Source organism: Primulina eburnea, chromosome 13, assembly GCF_022965805.1.
Source record: "Primulina eburnea isolate SZY01 chromosome 13, ASM2296580v1, whole genome shotgun sequence".
NCBI lineage: Eukaryota > Viridiplantae > Streptophyta > Magnoliopsida > Lamiales > Gesneriaceae > Primulina > Primulina eburnea.
Genome location: NC_133113.1, coordinates 1467821 through 1480883, shown reverse-complemented (window position 1 = coordinate 1480883; position 13063 = coordinate 1467821). Strand labels below are relative to the sequence as shown.

At 30.5% G+C, this 13063-nt stretch overlaps 1 protein-coding gene across 1 annotated transcript; it reads left to right on the top strand.

The window, feature by feature from the left end:
* Positions 1–1221: 1221 nt before the first annotated feature.
* LOC140809405 (glucose-1-phosphate adenylyltransferase large subunit 1-like) lies at positions 1222–5546 on the top strand. Its single transcript, XM_073167017.1, has 15 exons — positions 1222–1391; positions 1916–2138; positions 2375–2497; positions 2744–2914; positions 3240–3332; positions 3424–3507; positions 3588–3643; positions 3800–3893; positions 4031–4216; positions 4289–4369; positions 4452–4538; positions 4607–4711; positions 4794–4900; positions 5046–5106; positions 5190–5546. Exons 2-15 carry the CDS (start codon positions 1926–1928, stop codon positions 5289–5291), a joined length of 1563 nt encoding a protein of 520 aa, XP_073023118.1. The 5' UTR covers positions 1222–1391; positions 1916–1925; the 3' UTR covers positions 5292–5546.
* Positions 5547–13063: the final 7517 nt, after the last annotated feature.

Genomic DNA, 13063 nt, shown 5'->3' with positions numbered 1-13063 from the left:
CTATAACATACAGATAAGTGACAACTTTATTTCCTCATATTTGTGGCAGCGCAGAGTGATCCTACTTGAGTATTAATTGGTCGGGCTGTTAAGCACATGAGTTTAGCGAGATGCGTGTTTATCTGTTAGTATTGTCGCATACCTCTAAGAGATCAGTCTCACCTTATTTCTACCGTCGGTCCTGTCTCTACAAAGATCCACCTAGCCAACCAGATAAAGTGGCGCAACGCCACCTTGACGCATGTGAACTTCTCATGAGGTCAATCATTCCAGTACTATTTTCACTCATATATATTTAGCCCAACATTTTCTCTCCCAAGAAGTATAGAAATATGCTTATGGGAGACTTGAACTCATGACCTTGCTTTCATACAAATTATTAGGATCAAAAGTTTACCGCTATGTCAAAAGCCAATGCGCAACTTTATTGTTTTATACTCGTGGCAGTGCATAGTGCACATACTTCGATGCTAATATGTCGAGCTGTTAGGTCCATGAGTCCAGGGAAGTGTGTGTCTATCTGCTGGTATTGTCTCATATCTTTTAGAGATTAGTCTTACAATTTCCCTACCGTCATTCATGTCACCACCAGAGGTAGTATTATACATTAAGATATGACATCACTCTTTTACAGCTCACATAGCAAAACAGATCAAATGACGCAACGTCAGCACTTTGACGCACGAGAACTTCCAAAATATCAATCATCTTGGTAATATTCTCACTTATTCATATTTGACCCAACATCAATGTAATATAAACATAAAAATATTTAGATTATCAAAATTATATGACAACAAATTAAAACAATAAATCATGTTGTTGTGAGATTGTATGAATAGATGAAAATTATTTATTATATTTCTAAAACATATTAATCTCTAATTAAAATTAATAAGTGCAAGGGAGGGCGTTGTTGTCACATTCTTGAAGAGAATTGTAAGGGTGAATGTGGTTAACAAAATTCAGAGTGCTAAATGCAAATAATACTTATATATATAGATATAATATGAATATGTCAAGTTCAGATTAAGCAATTTCCTTTTTTTTTTAATTATATTTTTTGAAAAATAAAATAGAACTATCGAAATATGTAAAAAAAATAAAAAAGTTACATGAATTTGTAATGTACTATCAATAAGTGCCTAACATGGTAAAATCAAGATTTTGCTAGAAATAATAAAGTTTACACTTTCATTTTTCTATATATACAGTATTTGCCATAACCAAATGCAAGGTTTCAAGAATCTCGTGATATCCCACGAACCAGTAAAGCTGCCACCTTCACTTCGCTGATTTCTTATTCATTTCCGGCTAAATCAATCAGTTCTTCGTAACCATAATCGATAATTCTGCACTGCAATCTGCATTCCCTCCACCACCTTTCTGTGGTATGATATTCATTTTTTGTGTGTTTCTGTTTCGTTTTCTATGTTCAAGATTCTCGATTCAAGAATCTCGATTTAAGGACGAGAAATTTTCCGTTTAACCAAAAAATCTTGGACTGCCAGCCATTTTGCACGATGTAATGGTTGAAATCTCGACTCTTGAGTTCTCGGTGATCTTATTTTACACCTTCCGAAGGTGCAATTTTTAAGTTGTACCCTGTACTTTTTCCTAAATATTAAAGGGTTTTTTTAAAAAATTAATATAAGTAACTTTGCTTATGAATCACTGTTCAGAGTGAATTTTTTAATGGGTTCCAACCTTTTGGTGAAAATCTATACTTTACTTGGTTGCTTGGATTACATATTGCACTTCTTTGATACACTACTGAAACCTTTCTACTTGTGTGTAATGTTGAATCTTGTGAATTAGGCTTGATCATTCCTTTAATTTATGGGATTTTTGGATTTTTCTCATAATGGTGATGATTCTTGAATTTGTATGTGTTTTTTTTTTTTTTTTGGATTAGTGAGTGAGTTATGATGGATGCTTGCTGCCATTTTGGAACTTTGAGCAGAGGTGGATTTGTTAATGGAGGTAATGGATTTTGGGGAGAGAAGATTAGAGGGAGTTTGAATAATTGTTGGATGAATCAATGGGGAAACGGTTTGAATCTTGAGAAGAAGGAAAGGAAGATCAAACCTGGGGTTGCTTATTCTGTACTCACCAGAGAAAACATCCAAGAAACTCTGGTTTGTTTTTTTGCCCCACAGTTTATGTTGATTCATTTTAGTTGAAGTTCTATATATTGTTTGTAGTTGTAGTAAATTTTGAATGCACGATAATATATTTCATTGTTTCGAAAACAAAGCCATTTTTTAATACGATTTTGGGATGAAATATGCTGCTTTTTTATTGGAACCCCCTCGCTCGTTGTGTGTTTTCAAATCATGGGAATACTTATATTGATTGAACTGTGTGTTTCTAGACTGTCCAGGCACCAAAATTCGAGAGGCGCAATGCGAATCCGAAGAATGTGGCAGCAATAATTCTTGGAGGAGGTGCAGGCACGCAGCTTTTCCCTCTTACAAGCAAAGCCGCAACACCGGCTGTAAGATAATATTTTCGTGATCACGAATTACAAATAAGCATCGCAGTATACAACTGGAAATACCATTTCAAGAAAAAGAGTGTGATCTTGATGATTTTTCAATTGTCTTTGTCCTTGATGTTGAATAGCAAATGGCCTTGACATGAACTATCAAACTACAATGGCCTTGACATGAACTATCAAACTACTTTCTGTTTTTGAGTTTGATTCTTCGAGATCTCACGACTTTTGTGATGCTGTTTGCAGGTTCCAGTAGGAGGATGTTATAGGCTGATCGATATACCGATGAGCAACTGTATCAACAGTGGCATCAACAAGATCTTTGTTCTGACACAGTTCAATTCTGCTTCCCTCAATCGTCACATCTTTCGAACCTATACTGGAAACGGTCTCAACTTTGGTGATGGATTCGTTGAGGTTGTGATTTGTATACGAATATTTTCATATCTCCACATATGTTCGCATGAAAAAGAACCTCCTCATTGGAAATTAGTATTTTTCTTGTTATACTCAGTGAAGAAGTGTAGATCTAGCAAAAGGCCGGGGGAAGGGGTGATGCAATTCCTTTTTTAGGATTTTATATGTGACTTTTGTACAACTAAGTTTTAACACCACCCCACATCTATTGAGTTGCCCCATCTAGTCCCCTTTTCCCGGATTCTTGGATCTCCCTCCACTGCTAAGAATTATAAAGATGCATCAGTTCTTCAAAAGCATTTTACTTATTGTTAATGTAAAACAGGTTTTGGCTGCTACTCAAACGGCCGGAGATACGGGAAAACAGTGGTTCCAAGGAACCGCAGATGCTGTCAGGCAATTTATATGGGTATTTGAGGTGAGTTTGTAGATTTGGCTTTTGCAATATCATCTTGATTTGTTTGGATAATTATTCTTATGACATTAGAATCCTTAAATGAATCTTGCAGGACGCAAAGGCAAAAGACGTCGACAACATATTGATACTATCAGGGGATCACCTTTATAGGATGGATTATATGGACTTTGTTCAGGTATGTTCGCTCATAAAAACCAACCATTTTTATGGAAACTTTCCATGGTGTTTCTCTCAGCCTTTTCTATACCCGAGCAGAACCATATTGACCGAAATGCGGATCTCACTCTTTCATGCGCAGCTGTGGATGACAGGTTAGTCGAACTGTTTCTTGTTGCTGTTCTAAACCTGCTTGTTAGTTCTAGTTTATGATTTAATTGTCAAAATTAGTTCTAAGTTCCAAGATTGATTTAATTTTTTAATTTTTGTGTTCATGTTGTATCTGATTGAAAATCTCCTTAATTATGTAGCCGAGCATCGGATTTTGGACTGGTGAAGATTGATAACCGAGGAAGAATAACCCAATTTGCCGAAAAACCTTGGGGAGCTGATAAGAAAGCAATGGTATTCTAATCTAATCTTCTAAACTTAGTTCTTTGGAGCTTTCTAAATCGTCCCACAATGTCATATTCTATGCAAAACAAACTTCACATAAATTATGTCACATTTTGTCCTAATTTGTTAAATTCACATTCCTGCAGCAAGTGGATACGTCTATCATAGGACTGTCGCCTCTCCAAGCAGCAAAATCTCCATACATCGCTTCAATGGGTGTCTATGCATTTAGGACAGACATTTTATTAAATCTCCTGAGGTGGAGATATCCAAATTCAAATGACTTTGGATCGGAAATAATACCCGCTGCTATAAAAGAATACAACGTGCAAGTATGTTTACGCAGTTGATTTTTCGTAGAAAGATTTTACATCCAAGAAAATCTATATGTGCCTTTTTTGCAGGCATATGTATTCAGAGACTATTGGGAGGATATTGGAACGATAAAATCGTTCTACGAAGCTAATCTAGCTCTTACCGATGAGGTTCCTCTCATTTTCTTTCGTTTGATAAGTTCATTTTATGTTCGATTCTTCGAAAGTGAGACGTCGATAATTTTATGCGCAGTTTCCTAAGTTTGAGTTTTACGATCCAAAGACTCCTTTCTATACGTCTCCTCGTTTCTTACCACCAACCAAAATCGACAAATGCAAGGTAAGCTAAAAAAAAGTTGCTTCATAACATATTCCTCATATGGTTAATATAACAAGTCCATCTTTCAGATTAAGGATGCAATAATCTCACACGGGTGTTTCTTACGAGAATGCATAGTCGAACACTCGATTGTGGGCGAGCGCTCTCGTTTAGACAGCGGTGTGGAACTGAAGGTAAGAGTCGTGCTTCCATTTACTAAAACACAGGCTTTATATTCGGAATATGCATGTTTTATATCATATTTCTGGATAACAGGATACATTAATGATGGGGGCCGATAATTACCAAACAGAACCTGAAATCGCCTCCCTCCTCGCACAAGGGAAAGTTCCCATGGGGATAGGTAGAGATACAAAAATCAGGTTAACAAACATACACCCTTTTCTTGGATACACAAACGCACGTACATACATATACAGGTTGAGATTCGTTTTAGCCAAGAAATGAACATACTATGGTTTCTTACGAGCTCGTATTTAAGAGATTCGCGTAACTTTTGACATGTAGGAACTGTATTATTGACAAGAATGCAAGAATAGGGAAAAACGTGATCATCATGAACAAAGATGTAAGATTTTATCACATATAATGCAATAGCTTTTTCACCAAAAACAAAGTTTTTTCTTTAATAGTTCTCTGTGGCTTTAACAGGGTGTTCAAGAAGGTAACAGACAGGAAGAAGGATTCTGTATTCGTTCAGGGATCACCGTCATACTCGAGAAGGCAACGATCAACGATGGAACAGTCATATAATGCATACAAAATGGAGTCGTTCGAAGTCAGGAATGCAAGCTTTGAGACAACTTGGAGTCGGGGTAACCGGTTTTACAAATCGACACCGTCGTTCCTTTTCTTTTGTAAGGCAGTATTTGTCGAAAAGAATGTAATTAAGGTGAGATTTTGTATGCTCCTTTTTTTCTGCATCTATGGGAGAAGAAATAATGAAGTATGACGCAGATTTGATAGAAATGTTTAAAGGTGGTGATTGGCTCACTCGGTTTAGTATTATATGTCGCATTACCATGATTTATATTTCATACAATTATTAAAAATGAAAATAAAAATAAATTAGCAGTAATCAAATATGGTGTGGAGTGACATTCTTAACAAAGTAAATAAATCACACCAAATAGATCAAAAAGAATTTCAAAAAATTCAAATTTATTGTATCATATCTATATCTATATCTATATCTATATCTATATCTATATCAATATCTATATCTATATCTATCTATCTATATCTATCTATATCTATACTATTATAAATATATGAGTTTGAATTGTGAATTTACTTGGTTACCCTTTTCCAACTATTACTTAATTAATGTCTTATTTATTTATTTAGGTGACTTTTCACTTTTTTGATACATTTTATTTTACTATGCATTATTTCACATCAATATATATTTATTATAAATATATAAGTTTGAATTGTGAATTTACTTGGTTACCCTTTTCCAACTATTACTTAATTAATGTCTTATTTATTTATTTAGGTGACTTTTCAATTTTCTTATCTAATTACCTAATTTGTTTAATTGATACATTTTATTTTACTATGCATTATTTCACATCAATATATTTTCTAAGCTTTATAATAAAAAATGGTTTCAACTTAATTTTTTTAAACTTCAAGTTACATTAATATATAAATTTTTTGTTAGCTGTTCAGATTTAATTTTTAAAACTTCAATTTAAAAAAACATATATGTTTTATACCTAAAAATAGTTCAAACTTTATTTTTTAAACTTCAAGTTAAATTAACATATATCTATAAATTTTTTGTTAAATGTTTTATAAATAAAAATAGTTCAAACTTTATTTTTTAAACTTCGATTTAAATGAACATATAAATTTATGGTTAGCGGTTCGGACTTAATTTTTTAAACTTTAAGTTAAAAAAAACATGTATGTTTTATAAATAAAAAAAGTTCAAACTTTATTTTTTTAATTTCAATTTAAATGAACGCATAAATTTATGATTAGTAAACTTCAAGTTACATGTACATATAAATTTTTGGTTAGCGGTTCGAACTTAATTTTTTAAAACTTCAAATTTAAAAAAAAATCATATATGTTTTATAACTAAAAATAGTTCAAACTTTATTTTTTAAACTTCAACTGAAATGAACATATAAATTTATGGTTAGTATTTTTTAAACCTAAAATATATTTTCTATTTTCTAATATATTTTCTATGTTTTATAACCAAAAATGGTTCAGACTTAATTTTTTAAACTTCAAATTAAAAAAATATATATGTTTGATAACTAAAAATAGTTCAAACTTTATTTTTTAAACTTCAATTTAAATGAACATATAAATATATGGTTAGTATTTTTTTGACCTACAATATATTTTTTATTTTTAAATATATTTTCTATGTTTTTTTAAACTTCAAATGCATAAACATATAAATTTTTTGTTAGTGGTTCGGATTTAATTTTTAAAACTTCAAGTTAAAAAAACATATATGTTTTATACTTAAAAATAGTTCAAACTTTATTTTTTAAACTTCAAGTTAAATGAACATATATATAAATTTATTGTTAGTATTTTTTAAACCTATAATAAATTTTTCTATTTTTAAATATATTTTCTATGTTTTATAACCAAAAATGGTAAGGACTTAATTTTTTAAACATCAAATTACATGAACATATAAATTTTTTGTTAGATTTTTTGTTAGCTGTTCAGACTTAATTTTTCAAACTTCAAATTAAATAAACATATATGTTTTATAACCAAAAATAATTTAAAATGTATTTATTAAACTTCAAGTTAAATAAACATATAAATTTGTGGTTAGTATTTTTTAAACCTATAATATATTTTCTATTTTTTTTAACAAAAAATGTTTCATACTTAACTTTTTTAACTTAAAGTTAAATCAATATATAAATATGTCATTATCTCATTTATATTTATCTATAACACTCATCCATAAATTTTTAGTGATCTAATATTTGATTTGCATATGTTTCGATATATAAATTTAGCATAAATAAATATTTGTAGATGTTGGTGCTTTATTGTTTTTGAAATAATTGTGAGGACATCACGATGTGAATAATTTTAGTTTTTTATTTTTTGTAATAATAATAATAATGTATTGTGATTTCACCGACTTATTAAAATGAACATACTCATATAATATTGCTCTAACGTTTGTTGATTTGATTGATTTATATACGATTAATGTATCTTTTTAATTTTTTAAAATTTAAGCTAAATGAACATATTAATTTTTAGTTAGAGGTTCAGACTTAATTTTTTAAACTTCAAGTTAAATAAAGTTAATTTATTTAATTGATAGATTGATACATCATTATGCATTATTTTCCCTATTATTAGTTAATAATTGATATAATTTTAATTTAATTTAGTTTATTTATTTATTTAATTGATACATAACTATGCATTATTTCAAATAAAAATTTGAATGCTATTAATATTTCTTACATATTTTTTTATTATGCATTCTTTCACATGAAAAAGTAGGCTATTATTAATATTTTTTAAAGATATATTTTCTATGTTTCATAACAAAAAATAGTTCAAACTTGATTTTTTAAACTTCAAATCAAATAAACATATACGTTTTATAAGCAAAAATGGTTCGAATTGTATTTTTTAAACTTCAAGTTAAATGAACATATAGATTTGTGGTTAGTGATTCAGAGAATAAAATATAAATCAAACAAAGAGAAGAATTTTGTTTTCTATTATATATATTTTTTATTCAGCAATGAGCCTTTTATAGGCAAATATACATATGAAAAAAACCATAAAAATAGCAACAATATTTGACCACTAAATAACAAATATGCTAAGATAATTATTTTCTGTAATACTTTGTTAATAGTAAACAATGACTAACAGATTTTATTTGACAAGACAGATAACTAAGTACTTCGACAAACCTTTAACAATTCAATAATATCTCCCTTAAACCGATAAGGTAAACATCGGCTTAATAAGAACATCATCCTTCAAATTTGTTTTGTAGTATGCTAATACCAAGTAGCTCCCTTAGTTTATGAAATACAGGTAGTTTCAGGGACTTGGTAAACATGTCAGCTACTTGGTTTTCACTTTTGCAATATATGAGATCAATTGTTTCATTCTTTGTGCAGTCACTTAAAATTGATATTTCACATCAATGAGCTTGCTTCTTTCATGGAGGACTAGATTCTTTGATAGTTTTATGGCTGAACTATTATCATAATAAATTGCAAAAAGATCATGATTCGTGAATTTAAGCTCTTCAAGAATTTTTCTCAACCAAATAGCTTTACATGCACGTGAAGTTGATGCAACAAATTTAGCTTCAATGGTTGATAAAGTAACAATTGATTGTTTCTTCGAAGTGCATGGAACAACCGCTTGATCTAAGAAAAAAAATCATATCCTTAAGTTCTTTTTCTATCATCTCGATCTCCTTCAAATCTGATTGTTCTCCTTTCTTATAGTAGAGACCAAGTTCTTGTGTTCGTTGTCGGCATCATAAAATCTTCTTAACAACTTAAAAATGTATTTCTGTAGGATTCTCAATGTATCTGCTTATGAGACTGAAAGAATACATAATATCCGACATTGTTGCTGTCAAATACATTAAGCTTCTAACAATTTGCTTGTAAAATGTGTTGTCAATCTTATTTCCTTAACAAATTTTTGTTATCTTCAAACCATAGTCTACGGGAGTACTTGCATAATTACATTTCTTCATATTAAATCTGCACAAAATTTTTTGAACACGTTTCTTTTGTGAAATAAAAATCTCATAAGTAGATTGAACTACTTCATACCAAGAAAATGATGCATCTTGCCAAGATCCTACATATCAAACTCAACCATCATGGACTTCTTAAATTTTCCAAACATGACACTATCATTTTCAGAGAATATAAGATCATTAACATATAAACAAACAATGAGATTTTTCCATCATCTTCAATTTTGTACAAAGTTTATACTCATATGAACTTTTTTGAAAACATACCTTAAAAAATAAGTCTTAATTTGACTATACTAAGCTCGTGGGGCTTGCTTTAACTCATACAAAGTTTTTTTTTCAATTTATACACTTTATGCTCATTTCCAACTTAATATAACAAGGAGGTTGATGGATACATATATGTTCTTCCAAGTCTCCATGTAAGAATGTCGACTTTCCATTTTCTTTCAATTTACTCATGTAAATCTACTTCACACATCGTTTTTTGACCTTTTCGAAGCTCGATGAGTTCCCAAGTTTTATTTTTATCGATGGATGTGATTTCAGTATCCATTGCCTTTTGCTATTTTGATTCTTTGACACCTTCTTCAAAAGCTACTGGATCACAATATGAAAATAGAGCAAAATGAACAAATTAATCTTCAATTTGGTTATTACCAGTTACCTCATAATTTGTCATCCATGTTGCTCTTCTTCTAAATCGTTGAGATCTTTGTTCATTTTTTGTCTCGTTGACTAAAATATGTTGATTGATTATTGATTGTTGCTTGTACTCTACATATTATGCATTCTCCAAAGGTTGATGCATTTCTTCTCCATTTTCTCCATCAAAATCAGCTTGAATTGGTTGTTTAACAATATTTTCATCAACGAAAAACTACTGAACATCATGAATATTTTTGACATTGGGATAATTGGATCTACCGATTATCGTGTTAGTATCTATTTGGTTCAACTTTGAACACAATTCTTTTTCTGCGCATATATTTTACCTTGTTGACTTGTAACTCAACTGAGTTGAGATAAAGCGATTGTATTTTGTTAGCTCAAACCAATAATACCGAAAGTTTTAATAGGTATTCATTCACCCCCTCTAAACATCTAGCCGGTCCTAACAACATATGAGATTGAGTACATGCTGATAGTCATAGCCTAAAAAACGAAAGCTAGAGAAATCCATCATTCATTGTTGCAATTGCAATTATTAAATAACAAAAGGACACTTGGTTATTGTATGTTGTTGAATTAGTTAAATATAATTTGACATAACATATTGATAAAATAATGAATTCCTTCAAAATCATTGCTTAAGAATTGATATGTGCATTAATCGATATTTGAACAGTCGTTTATTAATTATTTTAATTTAAATTATTTAAATTGTGTTTGTTTTATCCTTTTATTTTAATTTCAATTTAGTTTATTAATTTATTCAAGTTTTTGTTCAAGTTAATTAAAGAATTGTTTTTAATGTAGATTTGTAATATATCAAGTTTTTTCGGACGATATCTGTTCTTGTTATTAAAACTTGACATGTACACAGAAATAACCAACAAAATTACATAACGAAAAGTAAATTATTTAAAATAAACATGTGAAAACATGTAAATTTCATATATGTAATTAATATGAATTTATAAAAAATATAATTTTCAATTTTATTTATTATATCAACTACTTTTATCTCAAATAAAATCGTTTCCACGTGCAACGCACGTGCACTGTTCTAGTATATATATATATATATATATATATATATATATATATATATATATATATATATATATATATATGTAGACACACATATGTATATAGATACATACATACTAGCATGAAAGCTCTTATGAGGCACATGAATCCATAACACATTCTATATAACAAAATATAAAATTTATAATTGTAAAGCTCGAGATTATATCACTTTAACCCGAGATTTGTTAATTTACGAATTTTGGAATGATGAATTAGACTCCACGGTTTTTGTAATTAATTAGGATTGAAATTGAATTAAAAGATTGAGCGGGGGTCGATTTGCAAATAGTGAAAAGTTGAGGGACTAAAGTGCAAGTAGGACTTGAATGTGACACTTGTCACATTCATGCATGCTAATATATATATATATATATATATATATATATATATATATATATATATAATAAACAACAAATGTCCCCCATTCTGAAAAAGGAAACGGCCGAGAAAGGTTCCAGGGAAAGAGCTTTCATTTCATGGATATAAATTGATATTGTGTGAGATTTATCCATCTGAATTTGAATACGAACTCGGTGCTGTCTTCCTCTCGTTGACAGCTACTACTGAACGTAAGTTTTATTGATTTCTGGTATCATTTGAAAATATGATGTTGTAGAAATTTGATATAATTCATATATGATGTTCTGGACATATTAGACATCATAGAATCGAAGTCAGATTGAGAAACGGACTGATTATGGAATTGTTATGAATTTTTAGGGTATATTGATTTATACAAGACAGATTTGAATTGTGATTGGATTACGGATTGCATTGGATATGGGTTATGGATTGTAACTGTGATCTGATGATATTGTATTGACGGGGATATTGAAATTGTACCGTTATGCCGTTGATTTTGAATTAAATCCAGATTGATCAGATTGTTATTGACTTGAAAGGTATATTGACATGAGATTATTGATATTGTCATTGCCAGATAGACTGTGAATTCAGGACTTCGACTGAGCCAGAAACCGACGAAAGAAAGGTATAAGTCAATGTGGTATTGGGAGATCGACTTGAGTCGGTTTAGACTTGAGTTTCCCTAAATCACATACTTTACTTTATTGCATTGATATTTGCATTGATTTGATTGATGTACTTGTTCTCTTGAATTATAGATAACAGGTAGTAGATGAGTAATCTTGTGACAGAAGTTCCTGATAGTGGTGGGATCGTCACGGGAACATTGCACGATGTCACAAAATAGTATAGAAATCTTGGGACGGAAGTGCCTGATAGTGGCGGGATCGCCACAGGCACATTGCACAATGTCTCAAGATAAGGATATTAGCAATAGAGCTACAGTCCATGACGGTTAGGTCAGGACACCGGATGTTGGTTATATCGAGTAAATAGAATTGGAATTCTTCTATTACGGAATTCGATATAGGAACAGCATATTTGGTTATATCGAGTAATATGATCAGAGTTCCTTCTATTACGGAATTCGATATAGGAACACCACATTTGGAAACCGGGATCCCTAGACTAGGATTGAGTCTAGTCTGAGACGTGGAGTCACGTATATGTTAGACAGTTTTATGATTGATTATGTTTCAGATTTTGATACATATTACTGTTACCTGATTACATGCTTTATATTTGTTTATATGATTGCATGTTTCGTTGATTTATACTGGGATTTATTCTCACCGGAGTTATCCGGCTGTTGTCTTGTCTGTATGTGTACATGACAACAGGTGGGACAGGATCAGGGTCCAGGAGATGAGGAGATCGTGATTAGAGTGGAGGCTCCGGACTTTGATTATGATGTATAATAGGGTTATAACACTTGACATTAGTTGTTAAACCTTAGTTTAGTTGAATGCATGCAGTACAGGACTTGTATTGTATTTTATACTGATATGTATATGAGTTTGATTTCACTACGTTCCGCATTTTAAAAAAAAAATTTAGACCTTGTTTTATAATTGATTAATTAGTCTCAATGATGATTAAGAACTTGATTAACGTCCGGGTCCCCATAACAGGTGGTATCAGAGCGATAGATCCTTGAGATTGAGAT

Excerpts from the sequence above, each read along its gene's own strand:
- LOC140809405 (XM_073167017.1), top strand. The coding sequence starts at position 1,926 with ATGATGGATGCTTGCTGCCATTTTGGAACTTTGAGCAGAGGTGGATTT. Across the intron at positions 3,894-4,030 it reads GAGCTGATAAGAAAGCAATG|CAAGTGGATACGTCTATCAT; the intron begins GTATTCTAATCT and ends ACATTCCTGCAG. Across the intron at positions 4,901-5,045 it reads GGTAGAGATACAAAAATCAG|GAACTGTATTATTGACAAGA; the intron begins GTTAACAAACAT and ends TTTGACATGTAG.